The following is a 27,791-nucleotide window of genomic DNA, read 5'->3' on the forward strand; positions in this document are numbered from 1 at the left end:
AAGTTACTCACCTGGAGCCTTCCGGGAGCGAGGACAGCCATGGGCAGGGCGCTCCGGCCCCGCTCCGGCCCGGGCGAGCGGCGGCGCGGGCGCGCACCGGGCGGGGGGGCTGCGGGCGGCGGGAGGGGCGCGGCGGGGCGGGGAGGGGCGCGGGCCCGACCGCTCCGCTCCGCTCCGCCCGGGGAGCGCTGCCAGCGCGGCGCCGCTCGCTCGCCACTTCGCCCCGCAGCGCGCCCGGCCGGCCCAGCCCTGTTGCACCGAGTCCGGGGTAGCCGCCCCGTCCCCGGCAGCGCGGGGCGGCCGCGGCCGCCGTGCCCCGCTCCCCCGGCGGTGACGGTCCCCCGCCTTTGTCGGGCGGGCTGCGGCGGGCAGCAGCGGCGGCCAGTCCGTCCGTCCGTCCGCGCCGGGCGCGTGGCTCCTTTGTGTACAGCAGCTGCTCCTGAATGCGGAGGCAAAGCCTGTGGCTTGGCACTGAGCTTTTAAAAAACAACAGCCCTCCCTCCCTCCTTCCCTCCCTCCCTCTCCTCCTTCCCGCTCCCTTGCCCTCCTCCCTCCTTCCCTCCCCTCCCCTCCCCTCCTCCCGCCGAGGTGGACGGGCACCCACCTGGGGTCCGCTGCCCACCTCTCCTCTCATCCTCCTCTCTTCTCTTCCTTGTTTACCTGCACTTTTCCGCCGCCTGTTCCCGCTGTCCCCGCCGCCCCCCGGCCCTCGCTCGTCCCCGCTCTCGGGCAGGCTCGGCGCCCCGCAGCTCCGCTCCCTCGGCGGTTCGCCCGTGCCCCTAGCCCGGGGAAGGCACTTGAAGGTGGATCTATTAAACCTCCCGGCGGTCTCTCCAAGTGCACTTCTTGGACCAACTCTCCAGCATGGATGTAAGATTTTACCCGGCTGCGGCGGGCAGCGCGCTCCCCGGAGACCCCTCCAACCTGGACTTTGCCCAGTGTTTGGGTTACTACAACTACAACAAGGTGATTATTGCCGCGGGTGTTAACTCCTCGAGCTGCTGCCCGGCCGGGTTGCCCGCGGAGCGGACTTGGGGCTCCGTCGGGGCGGGGAGGTTCGGGGCTGGGGATGCGGGGAACCTGGGGCGGGTGCGCCCGCCGCTCTCCGCGGGGCCGGGGGATGCCCGGTCCCGGAAAGTTGTGCTCGGCGGGGCCGCGCGCCTCCTCCTGCCGCGGCCGCTGCGGGGCTCGCCCCGGGGGACCCGCCCTCGGGCCGGTGTTCGGGAGGTTCGGAGGGATGCGAGCGGCAGACAGCCGGGAGGAGCTCGGGGAGGCGATCCGGCTCCCCACGGCCGGGGAACAAAGGCGCGTCCCGGGCGCGGAGCGCTCGCGGCGGGGTCGGGACTTGCCGAACTTTCCGCGGCGGCTCCTGGCGCGTCAGGGGGAGCCCGGTGGGCTCGGACGATTCTGCGAGGAGAGGACAGAGCCTCTCTCTGCTCTGTTCTCTCGGCTTAGTCCGGCTCTGTTATGGCCAGCTCCTAACTAGAGGATTATCCAAACCGGAGGATTATCTAAAAGCACATCAGCTGCTGGTCCAGGAAGGTAACTAACGCTCTGGTTTGGCGAGGGCTGTCAGAGAAGTTGCAGTACCACTTCTGTCTATTCACACCTCTGCGGCATGGGCAGTGTTTGGAGTAAACGTTACAGTCAGAAGCAATAGTCATTTCCCAGTGTCTTACGTTCATTTACAGAAATGCGTTTTAATAATGCGGGGATGATTTGTTTCACAAATTACCCAAATCTGGGAAAGGCAAAGTTAAGAATGACACTGTGACTCATGCTATTTTGAAAAAGACTTAGCTGTTTGCACTGTGATGTGTCAATAGCACATTGAGCTATTAGCACTGGGCCCTCACACATGCACATAAAGATCCCTTTCACACTGTGTTTTTCCTGGTGCTATGTTTGTCCAACCTCTGGGGCCTTTTGTGAGGCACTGTATGAGATGCTGAGGAAGAGAAGGGTGCTGCATGAAGCCTAAACTCACGTTAAATCCTGTTTTTCTAAAAACCCTTTCCACATGCAGAGATAAAGTTTGCTGAAATACAAATCTCACTTTCAGAGAGAGAAGCAACGTGCGTTCAAATAGATTGACTAGCTGGAGAAAACTTTCTCCTAGAGAAATCTCTCCTGAGTAGCCGCCGTGGGTGCCCTGCGCTGTCGCTGAGCAGGACCAGGTCCCTGGGCGCCGCTGGGTGCCGGTGGCCGGAGCGCTGCGGTGTCGCCGTGTCCAGCCGGACCGCAGTGGCCGTGCGGCCGGAGCGCTCAGCCCTGCCCCGCGCATGCGCCCCGCGGGCTGGCGGCGGGCGGCTTTGTTAGCGCGGAGAGGAAGGCACAGGAGCATGAATTAAAGATGAAATGTCAGCCCCGGCTCGGGGTGCTGCTAAGGACTGCGAGAGCTCTAAAATGCGTGCTAAATGTCCGCTGTTGGCTGATATGCCGGCTCATTTTGGAAACTTGCAGCACTTACTGGTAGACAGCGTGTTTACTGTAAATTTCACTTGTTCGGTGACTTTCTTGTGTTGTGCACGGCATGTATTTATTCAGGCTCAGGTACGGGTTCCTCTGTAGGCTCTTTCTTAATTAATTTTTATACATCCGAATTTTTTATTATCTTCTGAAAACCGGTAGTTTCTTGTGTTCATTAACTTGCTGCTAGTGCACAGTTATATATAACCTCTGACTGTATTTCCCATCGTTGTACAATGAGAACAGAGCACACATTCAGAAAAAGTCAAAAGTAACTAACTTTTGACTTATCCAGAAACACATTTCAGTTGCTGTACTCCTGAACATGATATTGGCAAGTGTCTCGTAGGCCAGGCTTCCAGTCTGCAGCAGAAAATATTTTAATTAACAGAGTACAGCTCCTGATGCTTGTGTCTTATAATAGATATCTTTGTATGCAAAAGGCCTGATCCGGAGCAGGCTGACACACGCGGAATTGTGTTGCTGCTGCTGTGAGCTCTTCATTGGCTCAGCTGGGAAAACAGCAACGTGGTGTACAGGTGTTTCAAGGACAGGAGAGGAATTTGTGAATGAGTTCCTAGAAAGGATAGTCTTAAGTGTGTTAATCTAATCTCATTTTGGGCATTGTTTATTATCTGTAGCTAGAGGAATCATTGTAAATCTGTTTTTTAAAAATTATTCTGATAAAAAGAGTTCATTTGTTTTGAAATCCTGCCTCCCTGCCTTGCTTTCCTTGTCTTCCGTCCTTTTCCCTGTGTTTCTAAGGAAAATAAGTGATTGTTCTGTTAGGCAACGAGATGACCAGGAGGCACAGAAAAAAAAGGGCTGAAATATTTACTCTGCTGAAGTAAATGGGAGAACTGTTATTGATTTCACTAGGGACAGTATTTCACCTCAAGTCTTTCTGAAACTCATTTGAGTATCCTGCCCATTCATCCGTGCCTGCTTCATTGTTAGGAGCTGAATCCTTATTCTCCTTGTGACAGTGACATTGCCTGTGACAACTGCCGGGAAGCAGCGTGATGGCAAGAGTAAACAGACTGCGTGGTTGTATAGATGTGCAAAAGCAGAATTATTTATGTGAAAATATTCTCAGCATCATTAAGACATAGAGTGGATGGCATATGGCCCGCGTGTGGAAAATTGTATCTTGTATCTAAAAATATCAAATATAAAGCCTTGTAGTGCAAATACATTGCACCCTGTGAGACAATGCTGCCTTCCACCTGCATGCTTTAAACAGAATTTCCCAGGACTTTTTTCCTTCAGTTGGTACAGGATAGGACTTTTTCCTTCAGTGGGTACAGCACTGGCAGGCATGTGGCAGACTGACCCCTGAACCCCTAGACTGCACTTGGGATCTCAGGTGCCCTGTGAGGAAGGGTCAGAGGTGGGAGGGGAGGTGCATCCTGAGTCCTGGTTTTGGAACCAGGCATGCTGAGGAGCTGTCCTGGACATGACCTGCAGGTACCCTTCAGCTGGATTCCATCCCAACTGCTTTGGAAGAGCAAAGTTGTGCTTTTGAAATTGGTTGTGAATACTGGATAAGAACAGCTAAGGGTATGGGATGTCGTTTTGGGCCTTTTTTGGAGGAGAGTTTAGTGTTGAGTACGATAAGCATTTGAAAATGGGCTGATGTACATTAGCATCCCTGCCATCATTTGTAGTGCAGCAGTTTCTGGAAGATTCCTTGGGATTACTTTTGCTGAGATGCTGTGCAACATGGCCTGCATGTGTAGAGGGCAGGAGGGGAAATACAGACACACGAGTGCAGTGATTTGTCCAAGGTTACACAGTCGGTCACTGACATAATCAGGGCCACAACCAAGGTATTCTGAGATTCAGTCCAGTGGTTTATGCTGAATCTCATTTACTCTAATAGGATTACTTACATGTTTAAAGTAAAGCATGTGCTTAAGTGCTTTGCTGGATCAGGGCCATATTTGATAAGTTTTCAGTCCTGATGTGAGAGTACATAACTTGACCCTGCATGTGTCTGGCCGGTGGTGGTTCGGGATAACAGAGATCCACTTCTGCTTCATGGATTGCACAAGTGAAATCGTGGTTTGCCTGCTTCTAGAAGAATCCTGCTGCAGTATACTAAAAAAAAAAAAAAAATCACCAAAAAGGAGCTGTAAAAATTACAGAAAGTTGAAAGAGACCAGCTGTTGTAAAACATTCTGCTTCTGTTTTGAGCCCTTTTATGGTTCTGCAGATGGAGAATGATTTTGGACATTCTCTACAGTTGAGTAGCTTTTTCTAAACAAACTTTTTCACTTATTGAGTAAATTATATGTCTTGTACTAAAAATATTTAGGGAACTAGTATTCATCCTGGCGTAGACTTTTTTTTTTGGTAAAGGAACTGTAATTCTTATAATGCCATTTGGAAAAAGCAAAAACTCCAAAACCTAAATACATACAGCTCAGTTCTTGAGTTATCATATTAAATTCCAGAATACTTACTTCATTATTTAGCTGCCTACATTTTATAATGTTTATCTCTACTACACAGATTGTCCTTGAAGGATACAAACTTCAAACATACATACCTTAATTTAGGCACTACCATACGTATGAGATTGTCAGAGCTTGATGTTTTTGGCTGAAATATTTTTCATTTTACCAAGGAAGCTCAGGAAGTTTATCTTGTTCTTCCAGAGGTAAAGCAAAGACAGCAGTAGTTCAGTAGCAGCTAAACTGGGGCTCTAAGTCATTCCTATTAATGTGTGTTGTTAGGAAAAAGTGGATTACAGTTATGCAAATGATTCAAAATTACTCTTCTTGCAAATTTAGTGTGGCTCTATATGCATAGGTTTTTCTCTCCTCCAGCAGATGGTGAGAGACAATGGGTGCATGTATGTTGCTAAGACAGAAAGCTCCATGCTCACTCATCAGCTGCCCTGCAAATATGCTCCTTTACATCTGGGCTCTGCTGGGTGCAGCCGGGGCAGTCTCTGGTGGCTGGAGGCTGCTGTGTGCTCTGTGTGCACAGCCTGCCTGTGACAGAGGTGGCCACAGCTGATGGGAAAGGGCCACAAAGCACCGAGGAGCTCCCAAAAAGTACAGATGTGTAGCAGAGACAAACACAGGTCTTGTTGGAGACATTAAGGCAAGGGATTGGGAACTTTCTGTTGCAGTGTCAACTCAGTGAATGACATTTTATCTTCACTGTTTTCCACTGATCTTCTGGCACGTGTGGCAAGTGTGCTGAACTGCCTGCCTCAGATATCTCAAAACCTCAGGACTATGTAGGCAACTACTGCTGTGGAGCAAAAAACTTCCCAAAACACGTGGCTGTCCAATCCATCACTAAAATTGTTGTATGTATGATTCCTAGTCCCTGGAAGAGGAAGTGAAATGGTTATATGAATATGTGCGCCAAAATGAAAATTATAATTTGTATTATCACCCTGTCTTGCATTATGCTGTTTTTCAGGCCCAGTCATCCCTGAGGTTTTCTGATGTAGCCAAAGAGCTGGCTGTGAGAGGAAACCCCTGTATGACACAGGCAGCAACTGTGCAAGAGCCTGTGGTGCTCAGAATGAGTATTGCCTGTAATGCTGATACTGATTGGATTGTGCAGTGTACCATTTTTCTGTTGCTCAAACAATGCAGCTCCTATACTGAATGTACCATTTGTTGGTTGAGAGTTGGTTGAATACAAAATATACTTTGGAGAAGTTAATTTTTAGAAATATTTTTAGATATTTTCATTTCAGTGGGTTGCAACCATATTGGTAAGATGCTTTCAGTAATGTACACTAATATAGGAAGAGTTGAATTTAATGCTTAGAGATATTTGGAGTACTTAGGGTATGTATGGAAATAACTAGTGGGTGGGTTTTTTAAATTAGTGATATTTTATAGCAATCACAGCTCTGCTGTGTGTGTGCCATGGACATGCAGAACCACTTTACACCTCTGGCTCTGGAGTGAGGAAACACTGACCAAATCCACTGGGATGACAAGAACCTCATTCCCATAGCATCACCTGCATCAGATGGTGTACTTCACGTAGAGGAAACCAGTCCAGCCTAACCTTATGATGAATTACTGCAAATTTCTGATAAAACCTAAAATGGAAGCCCAGGAAATAACAGCCTCTATTCTTTGGCACAGGCTGGAGAGGAGGCTCTCAGTTGTGTGATTCATTCGTTGCAGTTTTGTGCGGTCTCTGACAAAGCGAGGCCAGTCAAACTGTGACCTGTGGTTTGTGCTGCAGCTTTTATTAAATCTACAGTTAATACATGCCTATATATTTGTTGAATTCTGACACTCCCTAAAAACCTAAGTAAAGCTATTGAATGACGATGATCAAATTTAAGAGGAGAAGAATTTGTACAACACTAATCCTACCTTTTTATCTGTAATCACATTTCTGCTGCTGTAAAATTGAGTACTGTTATCCAGGCCTAATGGCAGGGTTGAATTTTCAAATGCTTCACACTCTTATCTGATGGCTGTGTTCTGTACTGTTACCTGTCTGTGCGATGTATTTATAGAGTGCCAGTCACCATAGTATCTTTGCAATGATTGCTACCAAAATTGAGAACTCTGGGGTGAAAATCTAATCAGGACTTTAGATAACAATGTCACACAAGAGCCTTCTGGTTTTTGCCTCTGTACTCTGTTCAGATGAAGACTTTGATGAGATCATGCTTGCTGTGACATTATTCATTTTTTATTTTTGTAACAAGATTTCTATGTCGTATCTTTTCCCCTGCATGTTAGCATGTGTCAAAACAGTCCAAATCCTGTTTTGAATGTATTGTCTTTGTTTATACCTGAAACAATGTACTGAAAATCACAGGCATTACTGGGCAGGTGAAATAGTAAAACCAGAAGGGGAGACTGTCATTACACAGCTGCTTCTGCCACAGGTACCTTGAATATCTGAACAGATGTTTTCATGAGCTTCTTCAGACACTTCATGGTAATGGGCAGATTAGCTGACAATACTATTTTTATCACATTAAAAATAACTGAGTCTTGTGAGCAGACTGCTGGAAGTATGACTGACCAGTGCTGCTGACTGAATTTTGTTGGTAAAAGTGTGCTACTAACACTAGACAATGTTACTTTATAATTGAAAATGAAAACTGTTTTAAACAAACAGCTCATCTAGTTTTCAATTTGTTAGTATAGTTCATGTTCCAGCTCTTGTCATCAGTGTTTGCTGTTTACTCCTGCACAACCAGTTTGCCCAGCAGCCACATTTTGTTGAAAATTTCCATATCAAGAGGGAAAAGCAATCCAATCTCAAAAACTGGAAGTTGAAAGTATCCCTTGTATCACAGCTTTTTTACACTCATAGGAGACTAATACAATGTGGGCATCTTTCACTTATGTGTGCATTAGATCAGGCCTGACCTTGGTGTTTCACGGGAGAAATTTTTATCAATTCAATGTTTTATTTCCACTGCTTTAAAGTAATGGCCCTTCTTACTGTCTGGGTCACTACAGCCATATATTACCATTCCTGGCCAAAGACTTGTGAGAGCCGAGACTAACAGGGAAGAGTGGGTTGTGACAGAGGTTAAAAACAAAGGGTGTGTTGGGATGAAATGCCAGGGTTTGGACTGGCAACCTCTGAAATAAAGTTCAGAGGTCTCAGCTACTGGCTGGGGTGAGAGCTGCAGAGGCAGCAGCACAGGGGTCTCCTCACTTTCCATCTGCTTTACCAAGTATGTAATTGATGGTTGGGTTAAATCATTGTGTTATTTCTCAGACAGATACATTTGTATTTGGATTTTCCTTCTCTACACTGAATATTCTGAAGAGTTCTGATCAACTGGGCAACCTAACAAAAGGTTGAAAATACGTAAAATTACCAGTATGGTAGGATTTGTGGAAAATGAAATCTATGTGCAGATGGTTTTGGTCACTTGAGGCGAGGTGTCCTCTCCTCTCCATTTGGTTTCCTTAAGAAATTTTGTCAATTTTGTCTCTGCTGTGTTTGGCATTCCAAGTGGTTATAGTTTATATTGTAAATCTCTAAACAGTTAATATGAGAGAAATTAGATAGGGACCTAAAATCTAAATAGTTTTAGACATCCAGATTAATAAAGTAGGGTTGGTTTTTGTTGTTTTTGTTGTTGTTGGGGTTTTTCTGTGGTTTGTTTTTTTTTTTTTTGCAAGGGAACAACATGAGCTTTATGAATCATCCTTTCTATCCCAATGGGACAACTCCTGTATTCAAAGTCACTGAATTATATAAAGGTTTGTAGGTTCAGGACATATTTAACCACCTCAATATTGATTAACTGTCTAATTTTGATATGAAAATGGTGTTAAAACCATGCAGAAATCAATTGCTGAATGCTGGAGAAGCTTATTTTCAGAACAGATCATATTTATCTGCTGGTCTTTTTATGCTACTCTCTTTATAGTTGTAAGGCTCATACAAATAGTTGAATTTTTGAATGGTTTAAGATATTGTATTTCAGTATTTGTTATTAATAAAAATTGTTATTAATAAAATGCTATTGTTAAGCTCTACTTTTATCAATAAACTGCTTTCCTGATAGGAGATTTGGTAGACCTCTCTTTACTTTCTTTAAATAAAGAAGAATTTTATTAGGCATGGAAAAATGATAATTTTGTTTGCTTTAGTGGGTTAATGCAGTTACTTTTGTGGGTTCCTGATAAGCATGTGGCTGAAATGATGATGATAATAGGTGGCCATGTAAATATGGGGATGTTGTGCTATTGATCTGTTGTAGCAAAAAGCTTGGTAGTTGTGGTTTCCTACCACAACCCAACATGGTTCTCTTTTCTCTTGTTTTTTCACTTGATACAGTTTGAAATATGTAAGCATACCTTACATTAAAAATAAAAGCTATTCTATACATGGGGTAAGATAAACAGAATTTTACAATGCTTTCTCTGCTCTTTTTCACAGCAGAACTGTAAGTAAAACCAAGACTGATCTCAAGACAACACTGGACAAACCACAGATGTAAATACACTGTGAGGTGCAAACACTAGAGCTTAGTATAGATTTGCACTACAAAGTAATCATTAAAGTAAATAATATGTTTATGCCTATGTGACTTTCTGTTTGTGCTTTTATGAGACTGTCCAATAGCTGTATTTCAAATGATAAGATGAAGTAATTTGTATCCATTTATTTTGTCCTGCCAAATAATTTGCAGTTTCAGGACATTATTAAATGAAAGGATTTACCAGATGCTTCTGCTGTCCTTTCCTCCTGACATTTTTAAAACCTACTTAGAGCTATCTTTATGCTCCCATGGTGGTGCAGCTGAGACCCAAGGAGGGCACGTGGAGTGGTAAATCACATGTTATGTCACACAAGGCAGCCAGGCTTCCTAAACAGCGGCTTGCATCACTGCTTCCATGATAGAGATCTACCTGCTGTTTATGACAGAGCAGAAGTGCCTTTGTTTCATTCTCACACCTTCATCTAAGCCTTTTTTTAACATAATAGCTCTGTGCTGGGGTCTTGGATGATGCTTGTGAGGTGCACTGGGTATTGTGTGACTCCTTGTTGTTCCAAGGATGTGACATGGGTGCAGCCTCAGTGGTTTCTCACCTGGGTGTTTCCAGCACTCTGGATCAGCCATCCCTGTGCATCAGTGGTTCAGTGCCCCCTGCTCTCCCAGCCCTGCCTTACAGAGATGATGACTTGTTCTGAGGTTTTCCCTTTGTGGAATCAGCTTTGTGGGTGCCTGTGCTGTGAGAGGACTCTTGGAGCTCTGCATCAGCACATTCCATGGGTGGCTTTCTCATCTCCCCATGGCTCTGCTGCCTGCTCTGGCCTGGGCTTGCTGGCTGGTGGCACAAACCAAAAACCTGAAATCCATGGAGCCACCCACAGCTGGGACAGAATCTTAGTGCAGTGCAGCTCTGACTGGGGTAGGTGAAAGACAGGCAGTGTAATCTAGGGCTAAATATGACTCAGAGTGATTAATCAGAGATCATAAAGGAAAATACGTTCATTAAATACCTACTCAAGCAGGCAAACAAACAGCACTTCAGTGTTGTGCATACACAGATGTGTGGTGTGTCCAGTGTGCAGCTTAGAGATCAGTCTTGCTCTTCCACCTGTAATTCTTCACAAAAAACAGCTACAGAATGGTAGTGTGAGCTTCTGTGTTTATTTTGCCTCAATCTGCAGCTATAGCTTGCCCAGTTTAAGTATCAAACTGTTTTTCTAAATTTAGTTGGCAAACAACTTGTGATAGGATAGCAGCCTTTTTCTGTCTTCTCTGCTAGAAAGTGTTTGAGTAGGGCTGGTGAAGATTGGCTTTGACTTCTATCAGCACAAATATATTGCTGGTGATAACATATCATACGAGTGTGCTGCCTATCTCCTGTATTCTTGTCTCTAGTAAATAGCAATTTTTCAAGGAAGGTCTCAGAATTTGCCCTTCTGTTAATAGTCTGGTGGAGAGTTTACATACCAGAAAAGAATCCTGATTCTTCGCTTGATAACATATTAGAGGGCTTGGTTGGCTTTTTTTTTTGTTGTTGTTTTTGGTTTTTTTTGAGGTTTGCGTTGGGTTTTGTAAAGAAAATTGGCAGCTATTACTTGTGATACATGTAACTAATAAATGTGAAATCGAAAACGTGACTCTTGGACAGTCACACATTTTTAAAGCTCAGACAACTTGTATTGGTCTGCATAAGTTCTAACAAGGTTCCACTGCTTGGAAAATGTGGGGAGGGGCCCTTGGCTCCTGCACAGAATATGTACATTAGGATACAAACATCTTTGGAGATCATGAGGCTCCTTATCATTGCTTGTAGCTTTGGGATTGCAAATTAACTGAGTTCCATTATAGTGCACTCTGCATCATAGTCCATGTTATTTGTGTGCTTATGCCGAATTATTTCTAAATAGAAGTTTTTAAGGTTATTCCATCATAAGGCATAAGTGACAGACAATGATAAAGGGCTTGATTCATTATGACTAACTGCAGGTGAATACTGTTGATACGCCTCATTCTGAGTGTTTCTGTGACTCAAAAAGCACTCCATTAAAATACCGTGACGTCAATAGAGTGTTTTAAATGCACATGAAAGGATAAAGTCTAGAAATCATGATAGTGTAAGTACCTATCCATATAATTTTAGACTACATAAAGCATTTATAGATCTTCTGAGTTTCATTTATTCTCTGCTTGGGTGAGACCTGATATCAAGGATACATTTTGCTTTCTGCTCCCCCAGATGTAACCCTTTTTCTATTAAAATAAATGAGAAAGTAAAAGAAGGAGCAATATCCACGGAGGAAAGTTATTCTGGACCTTCAGACTCACGAACTCAGATTGATACTTTGCAGCTACAGTGAGTACAACCAGTGGACCACAAATCTGACACAGAATTTTGACAGAAATCTTTGATCTTCTTAATTTTAATGACTTTTTTTCCCCAGTTCTTATTTTAGTCATTCTTAGAGTTTTGCTTGATCTTCTACATTTCTGTAGTAGGAAGCAGTCTTTGCATTCTCTGCTGCCAAAGGAAATGGCCATTTGTTGATTTCAAAGGACAGAGAAATGGATATGGAACACCTTGACAAGAAAGAGGGAATGGTGGCTAGGAAACACCGATAAATATTTACGATTTGAGGATCAAGTGTTCTTAGTCTCTCTGAGTTCCTAAACTTCTTTCTTTAGGTGGCAAACAGCAGGGGTAGAGAGGTATGAAAATACCTGTTCTTCACATTTAAAATTTTCCCCTACATTTTAAAGAGCTGTTTTTTGGTTCTCATTTGATCAAAAGAAAGAAGCAGGTTCATCTTTGCTTCTCCATTTGGTTTGTTTATGGCACCCAAGCAAAGGAGCTCCTATCTGCAGCCTTTTTCCCCAAAAACTCTAGTAGCCAGGGATCTTTGAATGCAGAAATAAGAAATAAGAGGATTTTAGATGATGAATCTCAGTATGTATGCTAGAGAAGGGCCAGTTGCTTATTGATCCCAGCTACTGAAGTTTTCCCTGTGAAGCTGATTTATGTTTATCTTAAAAAAATAATCAATCAATGAGACAAACAAACCAAACTCCATGTAGGAGCTGACTTAAAACATATTCAGCTTTTCCTTTCTCATCCTTACTTTGTAAGAAAATCTTCTGTGGATTCAAAAGGAAGGGGTGCAGTCCTGCTCTTGCACATAGGAATATGCTCTCTTTGAAGAAGAGAGTTGTATCTGCTTTTGAATTGAGCTTCATAAACTTGCTGGGAAGAGCTCAGCTCAGAGGATGTATTTTAAAATAGTAGTTTCTTGGGCACTGAACCATTCATTTCCTGAAAGGATAAAGCCAGTTCTTTGTACCTGCTGACAAGACAAAGCAATCAGTGCTGCTGCTGATACGTTCTGTGAGGACAGGCTGTGGTGTTGGTGTTAACTCTGGCTGCTGGCAAACACCAGTTCTGCTGTGCCTCTCCTTCTTACCAGAACCAACACATTTGCCTCAATGGTTTTGTCTGTACTTATGCTAAAGAAATGAATGATTATTATGTTTTCTCTGGCTTAGATACCAAACAAAAATGAAGGAAAATGCTATTTAGCTGAGAACATCTAGATAATCTTCATGCCTGAAGTGTGAAAGAACTGACACGTAAAATTGCAGGTCTGGCAGAAAAGTGCATTGGTTTTTGTTTGCCTTTTTTCTTTTTAATAAGTACCTTATATTGGAGAATTTATTTTTTATAAGAAAAGAAGATGTAACAGACCTGAAGTATCTATGGCTTAACAGTAATAAAGGAAAGAGCAGGGTGAGAAGGAAAACAGTGTTGTTCCAAGTGTGGCTGTACCAACGCTGACAGTGAGCTGAGACTGAGAGTGAGAAGAAACCTTTCTGTGCAGAGAGCTGAGCTGCTGAGGCAGCCTTCCCATCAGGAAGGAGCACTTTTAAGGCTCAGAGTTGGTGCTAAATGTCATGTGTTTGGTTGGGTGAAACACAGGCCATGGGGTTGGCTGTACTTTTAATCTTGTTTAATGTTGTTCTTTTGGGTTTCATCTTTACATTCTGAAATAGGTGATATTGAATTTGTGTTATGCACTCTGTGAGTATTTGAGACTCTGGACAAGGCAAGCACAGGTGTGTTAGTTACTTAGACACTCAATAACAATTTTGGAGTATTGCAGAACAGCTAATAAAGAAAATTAATGTCCGAAGTCTGATTTTATAGCGGGGAATTATTAGCAATGAGATTTATAGGTGGTGGGTAGTTATCTAGTATCTCCTAGTGAATGTGGAGAGACTATTTAGTTCTTCCTTCAGAAGTGGTGAGCTTTTCCTTGGTGCTGGTGAGGAGGGAGGGAAAGGCCTTGGAGTGTGTGAAAGAGGTGGTGGAACAATCCACATCTGGAACCTTGACAGCCTCTGGAAGTGTAGTATCAAATCCTTAGATAGCTTGTCTTGATGTGGGTGTTTGGCAGGTAATCATCTTCTTCCTCACCTCCATGCTCTGCTAACTTACCTCTGCTCTGGTAACTGCCTCAGGATTTGAGAATGCAGCATTCCCTGCAAATATGCTTTGTACTTTATCCTGTGATGTTCATTTGTATATATTTTTAGCTGAGTGTAAAAAAAATAACAGCTTATCTACTCTTATAGGGACATTTCTACTATCCTCTACTACCATTGTTGTTATTATTAGCTTTATATTTTTCTAATTGATATAATTATTGTTTTTCTGCATTTCCTTTTCCAAGCCTGTTATATGGTAGAAAAATGTAGGTGCTTTTTTCATTTTAAACAAAGATTATTTTTTGTCCTCTTGAAATAGTCCTTTGGTTGAAGTATGTAAAATTGAAGCTTCCTCCAAGTAATTTGCATTGAAAAGTTATATTAAATAGAGGTAAAATTGTGCAAAAGTTGTATGTTAGTACCTTGAGAATTCAACTGGAGTGGAATCAGTTTAGTTATCGTTTAAGACTGAGGTGGCCCAAGTGTGTTGGACAGAGTCAAAGACCTGATAGGTCACAGATTTCTTTGGAAGCCTCTCATTCATAGCCCTGGATGTAGCATGCTGATGTTCTTGGAAGTGATCATTTGGGTGAACTGGTTTTGAGTTCCAGACTCAAGAAATCTTTAGATTAATTGCAGAAATCCAGAAAAATTTAAAAAGTAGCAAATATATGCTACTTCTGAAGGTCTAATATATGGAATGCTCCTTCTGAACGCTGGTAGCCTCATTTTCAGATATCTGATTATTTGCATTTGCAGTATGGTTTTCTGGGAATTACTGAGTTCTGAAATGTACTGTGAATATCTGCTGCTTGGTTACAAGGCAGTTTAATTGCAAAAACCTTATTGTCAAATTTCATTGCTGCTATTTCTTAATATGTCCCGGGATGTGTATGTTAATTTTGTTCTATTAAAGTGTAATTAAAGATCAGTAGAGATTTTTTTTTCAAGAATATTCTAGCTTTGTCTTTTTTTGAAGAGCGGGTTGAAATAGTTGAAAGTTAAACTTTGAATCAGGTGACTATAGCTGATAAAAAGTTTTCTTCAAAATCTCAATTGTCCAAAGTAATTATTCTTCCTACTTTGGCTTCTAAGTACTAACAATGGGATTTTATTTGTTTATGCTTGTGCACCAGAATGGGTAATAAAATACCTTATCTGGATGAAGAAAAAAAAAAGAGTGAAAAAATATTATTTTTCTTGTTTAGTGGGCTTTAGAAAAGGGAATACTTGATGGGGGGCCTAATGTACCAAATTAGCCTAATGTACCAAATACATTTTGGTATTTATCCTTGGCCTAATGTACCAAATACCGTTTATAGGGTACTGGTGTGAGAGATATGGGCTGGGGTCTGACGGGCAGGGAAGCACATCTCTTGGAAAGGACCAGCAGGTCCTTGTGGACTGAAAAATAAAACCCTGGAGTGAAGGTCTGAGCAATGGTCAGTAATGCCACACTTGCCCTGTGATCAGAGGCTCAGGGAGCAGGACTTGACCAGCCTGGAGGAGGGAGGACTTCAGGGGACTTGGCAGCATCCCTGGTGACTGAGAGGAGATGGAGCCAGACTGGACACGAGGGTTCAGGGTGAGAGGCTGAGAGGTAACAGGCACAAGCTGAAATGAGAGCTTCGGACTGGATGTAAAGAGAAAAAAATCACTTTGAGGATAACAGAGTATTGGAAGAGGTTGCCCAAAATCCTTGATGGTTTTTAAGACCTGGCTGAAAAAAAAAGCCCCAAGCAAGAAATTCCTCAATTTGGTGTGGCCTGTACTTTGGGCAGAGGTTGGATTGGAGATCTCCTGATGTTCTTCTGATGTGGATGATCCTAGGGTTTTACAAGGTGAATAGGCAGCAAAGATCCATTTGATCCTCCTTGCTCTGTTGTGCTAAAACAGTTCTGGAAGAGTGGGATTGCCTCAGCCTTTGCCTGGCAGGTCCCTGCAGTGGGAGAATGAAGCACTTGTTTCCCATTCAGGATAACCAGCTCGGCTCTGCTGGGAAAGGGTTTGCTCTCAAGTGGGACTGAGCTGGTCACTGGGACCTGTCTAGACCACGTTGATTTCATACAGCTGTCTGGATCCCTCTGCTTGTGTGGATGCTCATTAACTCATGACATCCTAAAGCAAATGATTTTTGTTTAGCTCCATGTAACCTTGCTGTAAGGGATTGCTAGAATGAAGCCCATCAGTTTGGTTTGGCAGTTACCCATTAGCTTTTCATATATGTGATTTGACTGTTGCTTCTATAATTAAGTTTTAGAGTTTCTTTTCCTTCAGAATTTCATCCACATGATAATTCAGTTTTTATTCTCTATAGTATTTTTTAGAGACATTCATCCAAAGGGAGGTAGTTGAAACATTAGAATTTCCTAGAAACCCTGTTGCTTTTGATACATAGAAAAACAAATCACAGTAGCACCTCAAATTCAGAGATATAAAGTAGTTTACCTAGAAAATAAAACTTTATTGTGCACAGCATTCTTGGAAGAAGGTTTTTGAAGGAAGCTTTTAACTTTAGTAGATGTTAATTACTGCATTCTACATTCTTCTTCCTCTGTAGTTTGATGCCAATTGCTGGTTGCACAAACTGAGAAAAGTGCCCATATGTGAGATGAATGGGGAATGTGGTGAACTTCAAAATCCTATACTGGATAATTCAACACTTTTCGAAGTCCTAGTTACAACCTAAATCTTTGTGGTATGTAGTGGTACCCAAAATGTTAGTGTATGGTAGGAACTTTCGCATTCTGCATTTAAGACACTAGAAAAGTATCTGATTTTCACAGGATGGATATTATAGTTATGACATTGAAAATGTCACATGTCCAAACTGTGCCCCTTATCACCATCTGTGTTGTCATAAATTAACTGCTTAGTGCAGTCTGAGAATAAGTGTGAGAATCATCATGGTAGTGATTTAGATCATTACTACTAGAGAGTGGCCTAATCCAATTGCTTTGTTGGGCAGGAAGGGACAGGACCTAAACACTAAAATGGAAAATAAAAACTCGTAATTGTCTTCCAAAACTCAAGATTTCACTGTCATTAAGACCTGCTCCAAACATTAAAAGGAGTAGTAGGTTGGAAAGAAAGTATCACCACCTTTATATCTCAGTTCATTTCAAAGAAGCTTTTTTATTCTTATTACAGTATTTTATAAGCACGTCAGTTTATTAATCAGAAGTAATTAGCTTTTCCAGCTATAGAGCCATGAGTCACAGAAGTCACATATCCTAGACAATATGGACCAGGACTTCTTACATATGGCAAAAACATGGTGCTGCCTTTGTGGAAATGGAGCTTTCCCTGTGTTCTTTAGTATTAGTTAATAGAAACCCTACTTAAAATAAAAAGGATACTCATCAAAGAATGTTTTATGAAACAGAAAAACAGAACTCATAAACCCTGTTGGATTCCAAGAGTTATTACATTTTACATCCTATACAGTTTATTTTTCCAGATGCCACAGTTAAAAATAATGTATTTTTAATATTACTTGAAGGATTCTACAGATTCATAATAGCACGTGACGTGTTAATATCCTCTGCGACATCCTACTGGTCATATCCAACTGTGATAAACAGTTGTATGTGCTATAAAAGTGACATCTATTATAAAAATAAGGATAATGCAAAAGGATACAAACAATCTCTTAAATTTGTAAAGGCTGTTGCAAATCCTGAATGTTAATTTGAAGAAAAAAGTACATGCTAATGCTGAGTTTATGCCTTCAGTTAATAGTCCTTTATTCCTTCAGGAAAAAAAAAATCAAGCAGCTATACTTTAAATTAATTTAATGAACTGCAAAGACTGACATTTTCACTATAAAAGTCACACTTCATTTAATGAAGTAGTTAAATATTGATGCTATATTAAAATACAGGCTGAATAAAAATGACAATATGGTTTTCAAAATAAGAATTTGAGCTGTGTTTTTTCTTGTTATATTGAAAATTTCATGAACTGAGAAAAGGGAAATACAACAGAATATCTCCATAATAAACACAAGGCTCTTTGTTGAAATAGCATTAAAGTTGAAAGACCCAAACCTGTAAAAGTAAGGAAATCAAGTCACCAAACTCTTAACTCAGCATCTTTGTGATTAAACACTGAATCTTTAAATCAATGGATCCAACAGTATTTTCTAAAATTTTCTAAAAGTGTTGGAAACAAAGACATATTGTAACTTGTGCTACAGGTGGTACATAAAAAGCCTAGCCATGTGGTTACTGAGGATCAATAGTTATATCATTATATTGTTTGATCTTAATTGAAAATAATTGTGATTTAAGTGCTGTGATTTTGATGGCAATATTCTGGCAAAGCTATGTTACCTGTATCATGGCTTCCACACATGTCAGTTGATATAGTTTGAATTTTCTACTCAGTTTTTATACATTCACTCTCACCATAACACTGTAATATTGACAGTGGATAAAGGAATCTTGCTGACAAACATGGCTGAGGTGTTTCCCAGCTCCAGCCCTTACATGATGGTGAGGGGAAAAGAAAACAAGAATGAGTCTTACTGTAGATGTGAATGGGACTGATGATTGAGTGATGGTATGATTGTCTTCACGTTGATGGATTGAATTATGTTGTAATGTACTTCATAAAGCTGTACCAATTCTGACATCAGGCTTCTGTGTGTAGTAAAACACTGAGGATGACATCTTTGGCTCATTGAAGTCAATGGCAAAACTCACATTAATTTCAGCCGTCTGTACTTTCATTCTCAGTAGCTGACTTATGAAACAATGGCAAATTGATTTAGTACATTTTTTTCCCTTTGGGAAAGAGCTCTACTCCATGTAAAATGATTTGTCTTTTGACTTTTATGCCCTTACTCTGAGCATATGAATTTTAATTCAGGATAAATATGGTCTGATTTCTTTCTCATACCTATGATCATGTAAACGTTAAAGGTGATAAAAGAAAGTGGGGGCATTTTGAAAATGATAAGTTGTATGTGTAGTTACATACACAATTGCTAATTGAAACTGATGATGAGGAAGGCAGTTTTCCAGTGGAAGACTTGAATTCTTTCTGTGAATAGCAGCTATCAGGTGTGGTCTCTACATGTCTTAGTGGAAATCTGGTTTAGGTGTTTGGGTTTTTTCCACTTACATGCAAGCAGTTTTTTTCTTTAAAGCAATAACAAGGAAAATGTTGGAATCTGAAGAACTAGTTATATAAATGTATTTTTATTTGGAATACATGCTGTATTTCTGTTTATGATAGTGATCTTCAAAATTCTTCCTAAGATGCTAAATCAGCATTTAATTGTGCACTTATGTGTCCTGGTATTTTGGCACAGCAAGCACTGAAACACGAGCTACTTAATAGAACATAAAATTTTGTAGGCTATTACATAAAATCAGCAAAATTTACCTAGAATTAATAGAGCATTGAGAATTTCTTCCTCCTCTAGACATCCTTCCAGAAGAAGGCAGGAAGTGGATGTCAAATACATGTTTATGCTCTTCATTGTCCTAAAGTAGTTCAGGTTCTGCAGTGGCTGTGGCTCGGTGGCTGATCTGCCTCCTGCCTAAAGCTGTGCTCCCAAGGAATAGAAAAGCATAAAGCACAACCCAAAGAGCAACCTTTGGTGGAATCTTTAGGAATCTGTGTCCTTATGTAGGTAAATCTTCAATGGAACGATTGTAAAAGATACTTGAGAAGGTATTTCTATACTGCAGAAATTCAATAGTTATGTATTAGAATCATAAAAGTAAGACTGTGGCAGTGCTGCTGTCTTTAGCAGTTGTATGGGGAAAATGTTTTATTAAACACTAATTTCACTAGTTATTTAAGAAGTAGCTGGCTTTGCACACATTAATCTCTTTTTCTTTTTAATTCAAGGTTGATGGTCTAGGTCTTACACATTGTATTTATGAATAGGGCACTCAATAACTATGCAAAATATCTATTTCTCTCATGGGAATCTGTGCTTTGATATATTCTGATCCTTATTAAATTTAAACAGGATCAAATTTATACAGCTTTGGCAGAGATTTATTAAAATACACTGAGTGGACAGCTTGTGGGAGTGCAGTGTGCTGTAATAACATATGCCTCTTACCAGAGAATAGTAATTATTGAGAATCAAATAAATCTGTAGGAGGTTAAGTATATATGGAAAAGATATCAATTGTAGTTTTCTACTACCAGACACAAGTACTGTCTGAAGATTTGTTGCTGTATGAAGAAGTGAACCACCCTTATAAAACCCTAAATATTCAAAATGTCATTTACCAACAAAGCTAATGTTCATCCAGTCTTCAAAAAATGTTAATGACATTTGCTCAGTAGCATTAAATTCATTATTTAATGCTCTTCATCTGCATAAGCAGCTATTCACATTTACACCAAAGATTTATTAAAGGTAATTGAAAACTGTTTGTTACAAAGTTCTGTAAATTTATTTTCTTAATCAGAGTCAGTCATCTTGTCCTTGGAAGGAAAAATACAAAATAATGGTTGCAAATTAAATTAAAAAAAAAAGTTAAAAATATATCCTGTCTATTACTCATCCAAAGTTCAGCATTGGTCTGTTTAAGATTAGATTTAAATTATTGTATGTGATAGTTTCACTAGGCTGAGAATTGAAAAGTTGATAGGTTTGCCAGGAAAAGGAGTAACTTCTGGCATAGCTTTGGGTTTGATGAAGCTCCTGTTGTTTTGTGATACAGTTCTTTGGAATTTCAGAGCTTGAGATGTGTAAAAATGGTGGTTTTTCTCACTAAACGTTGAAAAAAGGCAAACCAACCATCAGTGGGTAGGTGTGAGGGCAAAAACATGTATCCTGTCTATCTCTGCTGCTGTGAAAAAGCTAACTGGAGAATTTGGTGGAATGCATTCTAGTTGGTGAGCCATGGGCAGGTTATCTAGTGCTCCTGCAAACACAGCAGACAGGGGGCTCAGGTCTTTTGTGGTTTGGATCTTCCAAACAAATTTTCTTTGGAAGGCCACAAATGAGGTTTCTTTGATGCCCTCCAGGTTCCTTCAGCTTCACCTGGAGTTTGCTACCTTGTTGTCCATCAGTCTTCTGTACTGATTAATTCAATCTAAAATAGATGTGCTTCTGAAGCAGTAGTTGAAAATGTGTAGTGTTTGTGCTGTAGGAATTTGTAATAAGCCATTATCATGAGTTTTGTGGGTTAGGAATGTTTGAACATCATCAGTATCCCCACAGACAGGTCTGGATGTGCATGGGTGTGATGCAGCACTAGAGTGACCTGCGGGCTCTGGGCTTTGCTAGCGATAGTTTAAGCAAATAGAGCTTCATTTAGAGTATTCTACTTCCATTTCTCCCTGAGGCATGTAAGATATGGAGTAATTTCAGCAGGAAATGTATTTCTCAGGGCTTATTGTGTTCAGACAGTGACATTTTAAAAGAAAATGCATTTAGATAGAGATTCTATTTGATTTAAAACTACTACCATCAGAATTCTTCTGCATTTTATTATGAACATCTAGTGAAAGTCATCTAGTTTCTTGGTAAGAAATTTAACAGATATTAATTTTGGTAAAAGTTTTTGTAAGTCTTTATTCTTGAACAATTGTATCTTTAAAAAAAAAATTACTTATTCCCATTGATGTGGATGTGATACAAATCTAGCTCATACCTTATCAAATTCATGGTGGTTCTTTTATTTGTCTTTTGTCCTGTTCTTTTTTCATCCTACATATCCAAATGTAGTTCAAGTTTTTTCCTAAATAAACTAATGAAACCTGATTACTTCAAGCTAGGAAGTGTATTCTCTTAAAATAGCAGATGTTCTGTCTTTGTCCTTTCCTATAGGAGAAGAAACACTGGATTTGTTAAAATAAAAGTCAGGGCTTTTGGGTTCCAATCGCATTTCCAATCCTACGGCTGGTTGGCCTTGGGCATTGTTTGTAGTGCTGTCCCTCACTGACCTGTTCTGTGAAAGCAGAGGTGCTGATGATGGTGATGATGTGTAGGGACCTCCTGGCAGGCTCTGAAGCTCAGCTCCTGGCTGTTGTGTTGGGCTCTGCAGGCATTTCTACACTTCCATGCATATATGACTGTGCATAATATTTTGACATAGATGAGGTATATGTATTTATGTGTGTATATGATGTGTATCAGCTGGTTTCACCACAGTGCTCTAGAATTATAGCTCACCAATGAGCCATCTTTTGACACTACTGACATTTTTGTTCCCGTTTGTGATAATAGTAGAATAAAGGTGTAAGAAGTAGGAGCAAATTATTTTTCTTAAATCCACAGGTGTTTGGACTCAGAATGTTTACTTCTGTGGGTGTCAGGAATATTTTTTTTTAAGGAGGCATCCTGTAACAATGTGCACATGGATTTTAATTTATATGGGGTTAATAAAAACTGATTATGTTAAAAATAGGAATTGTAAAGTCAAGTGACCAGAGTAGCAGTTTGCTCAGAACATTATGCAGCTAGCAATTCTGCATGGGATCTGCCCAATTGTCCTAAAACTTTCATGTTTAAGTCTGTATAGAGTCAAGTAATTGTGGAAGAAAACTGGGAATCAAATGTGCTTCAGCCCTAAGAAAATGTTCCTCTTGTCTGATAAATATTTATAGGTCATGCTCTTCATTGTCTAAGCCAATTAAAGAAAACACAATGTTTTGCAACTGATTCTTGTTGTGTTTTCTTTGAAATATACTAATTTCCTTTGGTGCAGTATAGATTTATTTGCTTATTGACAGACATAAGACAGTTTCTAGCTTAAGCACAGGAAATTTGTTATATGAGGTAGCTTTATTTGTTAATGGAGAGTAGCCACATTACATTCATTTGTATTTACTTTTATTAAATCTGCTACATGACAGAAAAAAACCTAAATATTCTGTGGTTTTAAACTCTTTTATAAGGACACTCACCTTTTGAAATTATTTTCTCTTTTAATGTCTCAAATCAAACATATAGAGACAAGCTATTAGGCTTTGAATTTATTCATTCATCACAGTAAATCAGGTTGGCACGGTGGCTTATAAAAGATCTTCATCTATATTGGTATCTAAAGGGTCAAATAGTCATATTGCTTCTTACTTTGAATTGTTGCTACTGGCTATATGCTCTACTACAGGCCCTGATGGAGGGAAAGATTTGTGATTGTATTGAGTGGATTATTAAGGATTTAAAAATCTATTTTTGTATTTTTAACCAAAATTTCTCTAGACTGCAGTAGTTGGATGTTTTGTATAATGCAACAGTAAAATCTGTTTGGAGATGTTAAACAATTTATGTAATAGTTATATAATGGATGTGTGTATGTTCTGTGAAGACAATGTAAGCTAAAGGCAATAGCCTTGTGCTATTAGAAGACAGCTAAATAATTGTTCTGAAATGTCAGTGGCTGTGACATTCTAGAAACACTGACTTTCTCTTGAATGATGTCTATTTCATCTGAGATTCACAATGATTAATTAATAATGCTGAGCAAGTGAAAGTTTTAATTTGAAGATAACATATGAGGTACAAGATATTAATTGCTCCAAAGATAACATGCTAATTAAAAGGTTCATGCACAGTCATCTAAGGTTAGCTGTGCGTTGAAATACTTGGAATAGAAACCTAATTATAATCCTGTATCTGAATGCTGCATTTTTTGCAAAGGTAGCATCTCTTGTGCTTTCTGATTTGCTTTTCCCATGGAAGAATTCTTTGTGCAATATTCCTTTTGCAGTGAAGGTGTTTCCAAAAGGATGCAGGCATTGTAAGCCAAGGATTTAGAGCAGTATAAATAGTGCTGTGGTGAGTATTCCAAATGCAGTCGGGAAGATTGTCTCCAAACAAAGTCTGTCTTGAAGAGAAAAAGCTAACTTCTCACATCTTAAACCAAGGAAGTTGTTTTTACCTGTTAGAGTCTTCATATTTAGATAGAGGAGTCTGTCTGGAGTCTGTCTCCTGGGCCAAGCTCTGTCTCATTCTCTTAGCAAAAGAGGGAAGGAGAAAAAGGCAACTCCTGTGGCTCTCCTATGATTTATTCTGTTGCAGTGCAATTTTCCAGAACAGCAGTTTCTACTGTTCCTTCCTCTGTCCTTGGCAACCTTTTGGAAGTTTCAGTGTCACCTTACCCAGCTCAGAGGAGTGAAGGGAAAGCTCCTAGCCCTGGCAAGCTTTGGTTTTCATCTGCAGGAAGGTGGCACATAGGAGCTGAGCTGGTCCTGGCTTGAGAGAGCCACTTGTGCCACGAGTCATGAAGTAGATCACACGTGCCATGCAAGTGTCCTGGCTTAAGAGACAAACATTATCTCACACTGAACATAAATGACTTTCTATGTGTTATCCATGCAGGGCTATACAGTGAGAATAGACCTTTATGTTCTTCCTAGATGAAAATAAAACTGGCAACTTCACACTGGTAGTGAAGTGGTTTTGGAATTCCTACCTGCATGAAGTAATGGCTCTGGACATTGGCTGTGGTCTACAGCCACACACTCATTCTTTGTTGGCTCGAAGGGAGCAGCCATTCTTAAGCTCTATAAACTATTTATAACATTCACTAATTCAAATTGCAGAGGTAGTATCACTTTTATTGTAAATCATCAATGTGAATAATGGAAAAAAGTCTCTGTTCAAGAGAATTAAGCAAATACTTAAAGAACATAAATCTTCAGTCTTGGCTTTCTCCAGTGCTACCATAGGCAGCAGCAGCAGTTGCTGCTTTGGGCATATATACATGCAAAATATATATATATATATATATATATATATATATATATATATGTATATATTTGTATGCATGAGGAGATATTGAATTGCACATGAATACTCCATGTACAGCTAAAATAGCTTCATATTCCCTAATATTCTCCATTGCTTGTACTAAGGAAAAAAAAAAAGAAATCTTAACTTATTTGAGTCAGACACGTCAGTTACCACAATAAAATCCATCAGTTGCTTCTTATGAGTGCTGATCCTGTAGGGCAAGAACTAATTAACCAAATAATTTTTCTGCCATCTAGAAACCTAAATGGTTTAGAAGTTTATTTCCTAGTCTGTTGGACTGAGGTCTAGAGAGAAACTGTCTGTATCCGAAAGTATGAGCTTTAAAATTCTCTGCTTCGGTGTTCTTTTCCCTTAAGTCCATAGGAACCTGTAATTTTTCTCAAAAGTGTTTATCCTTAGAAAAAGTTCCTGTGTTCTGCAGGTAGCCAGCAATGCCACCTTTATCCTTACCCTTAGAGATTCTGGTGCTTTTGGATTATTCACTTTGCCTTTGGAACCACAGTCCTTTCTGTTTTCCTACTTACATTTTAGAGTTACCTAAAATTTATATCCTGTGATGTTAGAAATTTTACTGTTTTCATTAATTGCTCTGGGCCAAGACTTAGAGAGAAGTTAAGTAACTTGATCAAGGTCATGCAGGCTCAGGTGGCAGAACCAGGAATTGTACATATATTTCCTTAGCTGTAACTCCATCCTTCCTCTCCTAGTGAGTGTTTCTTAGCAGAATGTAGAAATCTACAGGTAACTCCACTGAGACTGTTAAATGTGTATTAGTGGCTTCCAGGGAAGAAATTAAAAAGCTGCCTTGGACTGTAATCAGTAAAAGTCCCCAGGCTGTTTACAGTTCCCTGGGCTCAGGAGATTGCACTGTGGTGTAAAAACTATTTCCCCCTGTCCCTTGGCACAGGTTGGGGTTTTGCTGGGTTACTCCATTTGTGTCTCTGAAGCCTCTCTTAACTCTTCAGGAAATCATGTTCAAGAAATAAATAAAAGGATCTGTCTTCCAAGAGTAGTGATTCCAAATCAGTCCTAACAGATGTGAGAATACTTCTTGTGCCAGAAAAATTAAAAATGCACAGGAATATGTTCCTGTTGGTTATTGCTCAGGGATAGAAACACTTTCAGATATGATTTTAACTTAAATGGCACTTACCATTGTTTAAAAAAAGAAAGCTCCAAATGAGCATACATAGACATATAGATTCAAATGTAGAGTGTTTCATGCGGTATTTGTACTTTTAGTAGTGCATTTTCTTGGACTGGACATTGTTTAGGTGCTCTTAATATTCTTTTTCTCTTCTGCTTTCAAGAATAGACCTTAGTGTCTGATAAATTGCAAATTCATTTCCTCCAAAATAAAAAGAGAGCTGAACAATCAGCTCTTTGTTGAAACAGTAAAAGACAAAGATATTACCCTTTGAAAATCAAATCTTTAGTTTATGGGCTTTTTTTCTTATGTAGGCTTCAAAATACAGTAAGCCCTATTAGAAAAGGTAATGTTGGTGAATGTTTTCCTGAAAAAAGTACTGAAGTGTGTGTTCTACTTCATATTGCATTAAATTAATTTCTTGGCATTCAAAATACCACTTTTTTCCCAAGCAGCTTATTTATAGCATATGGATTTTTTAAAATAGAGAATCCATATTTCATAGTCAATGACACCTTGGGCCTTTTCAGGTGATACTGCATGACTGGAGATGTCTGTGTAACAAAAGCTTGATGTGGTTGGTGCTTCAGTTCACCAAGTGCCATAATTTTCCATCACTCATGATTGATGAGTTTTTTAAACAGTGTGGTTCCAAGTAAGAAAGATGCTCTTCTGTAGACAGTGCTTACCATCTTTGCTACAGAGATGAGTGTCATGACTTGTGGAACAGAATGCTGAAAGGGCTTGTTTGAGTGGAATGGGCTGAATTGAGCATTGAGCAAGTGCTGGTGAACACATTGTCCGGTGATGTGACAAATCCCAGGCTTTGAAAATAGAGCCTTTAGGTACATTTATTTGACTGTGGTAACAGCAGAAGTTAAGACACTTATTTAATGGCTCAGTCTTTCAGTATTCCACAGAGGTTATGATTTCAGAGTTATTATCCCAGAGATCATTATTTCATTGTAGTAGAGTTTCATATCGGAAAATCTGGAAGATGATGCTTCAAGGAATTACTGTCTTGGCAAGTCATAAACAGGTGTTTTGGTTCAAAGCTGGCAGTTGTGCTGCAGGAGGACACCAGTCCAATTCTGTGTTAACAGAACATTCAAGGGACAAAGGACCTTTTCTAGCAGTTTCTGATCAGCTCCCTCTAAAGGGAAGTGCTGTTTTGAGTATTACTGAAAACAGTATGTCAGTGACAGCCCTGGAAATGATCACCAGCAACTCCTAGCACAGCATGTCATGTCAGAAGTATTACAGCCAGTGCAGAAGGTGTTAAGTAGAAAAAAATCTATCTGAGAACAGTTTAAACAAGCTGTAACAAGAGCTAAGGCAGATTAAGCTACTACAATAAATGAGGAAGATATGCTCAATGAAATTATATCCTGAGGACAACTTGGTTCAGATGCAAATATATTACTGCCTCTAAAGGGAAGCAGTGTGAGTTTTTTAAAAATTTTAAGTGTAATAAACACTTGGCTTAACTAACTGGTTTAGCAATTCAGAGCTGATTACTGGGGAGGAAAGAAAAGGAACTTGAATTTTTAAGTCTCAGTTAGAACTCAGCTGTGCAGACAGAAGGTGTGTACATGGAATACATTGTCATTGCTACTCTTGGGGAGTGCAGCAATGCCTACCTGCAACTAGTTGGAATAGTGGACAAAAATTTGTCAAAATCTGGGCTTCTCTAAGCCATACCTGTGAATGAGACTGATGCAGACAGGCTGAATTCACTCTGCCTCATAGCCCAGGTTGTTCCAAGCATACTGAACATAACTTGGAAAGAATTCTTTACTTTGCAGGAGCTGGAAACATGCTAGGTATAGCTCTTATGAAAGTCAATGACTTTCTAGGCACAATGCTATGAAAGTGCTTAAATTTTGAATGTGTCCATTGAAGTCTTTCCTTACAAGCTTTTTTTATTGATGCACATTTCATAACTGATTGGGTTCACTGTCATAATGCAGTATCACCATATTTGTTAAAAGAATTGATGTGTG

The 27,791-nt window shown here is 40.2% G+C and overlaps 1 protein-coding gene across 2 annotated transcripts in view; it reads left to right on the forward strand.

Annotated features, from left to right (window-relative positions):
* The first annotated feature begins 258 nt into the window (after nucleotides 1-258).
* The window catches only part of TOX3 (TOX high mobility group box family member 3), a 72,293-nt gene continuing 44,760 nt past the window's right edge, over nucleotides 259-27,791 (forward strand). The window contains exon 1 of one of the 2 annotated variants that reach the window (XM_085071871.1): nucleotides 259-966. In XM_085071871.1, the coding sequence (XP_084927997.1) occupies nucleotides 865-966 (102 nt within the window). In that variant the 5' untranslated portion in view covers nucleotides 259-864. The remainder of the gene's footprint in view (nucleotides 967-27,791) is intronic. The other variant, XM_085071870.1, reaches the window with a different exon arrangement.

The sequence above is a fragment of the Lichenostomus cassidix genome, chromosome 11 (assembly GCF_008360975.1).
Source record: "Lichenostomus cassidix isolate B80296 chromosome 11, HeHo_3.0, whole genome shotgun sequence".
Lineage (NCBI taxonomy): Eukaryota > Metazoa > Chordata > Aves > Passeriformes > Meliphagidae > Lichenostomus > Lichenostomus cassidix.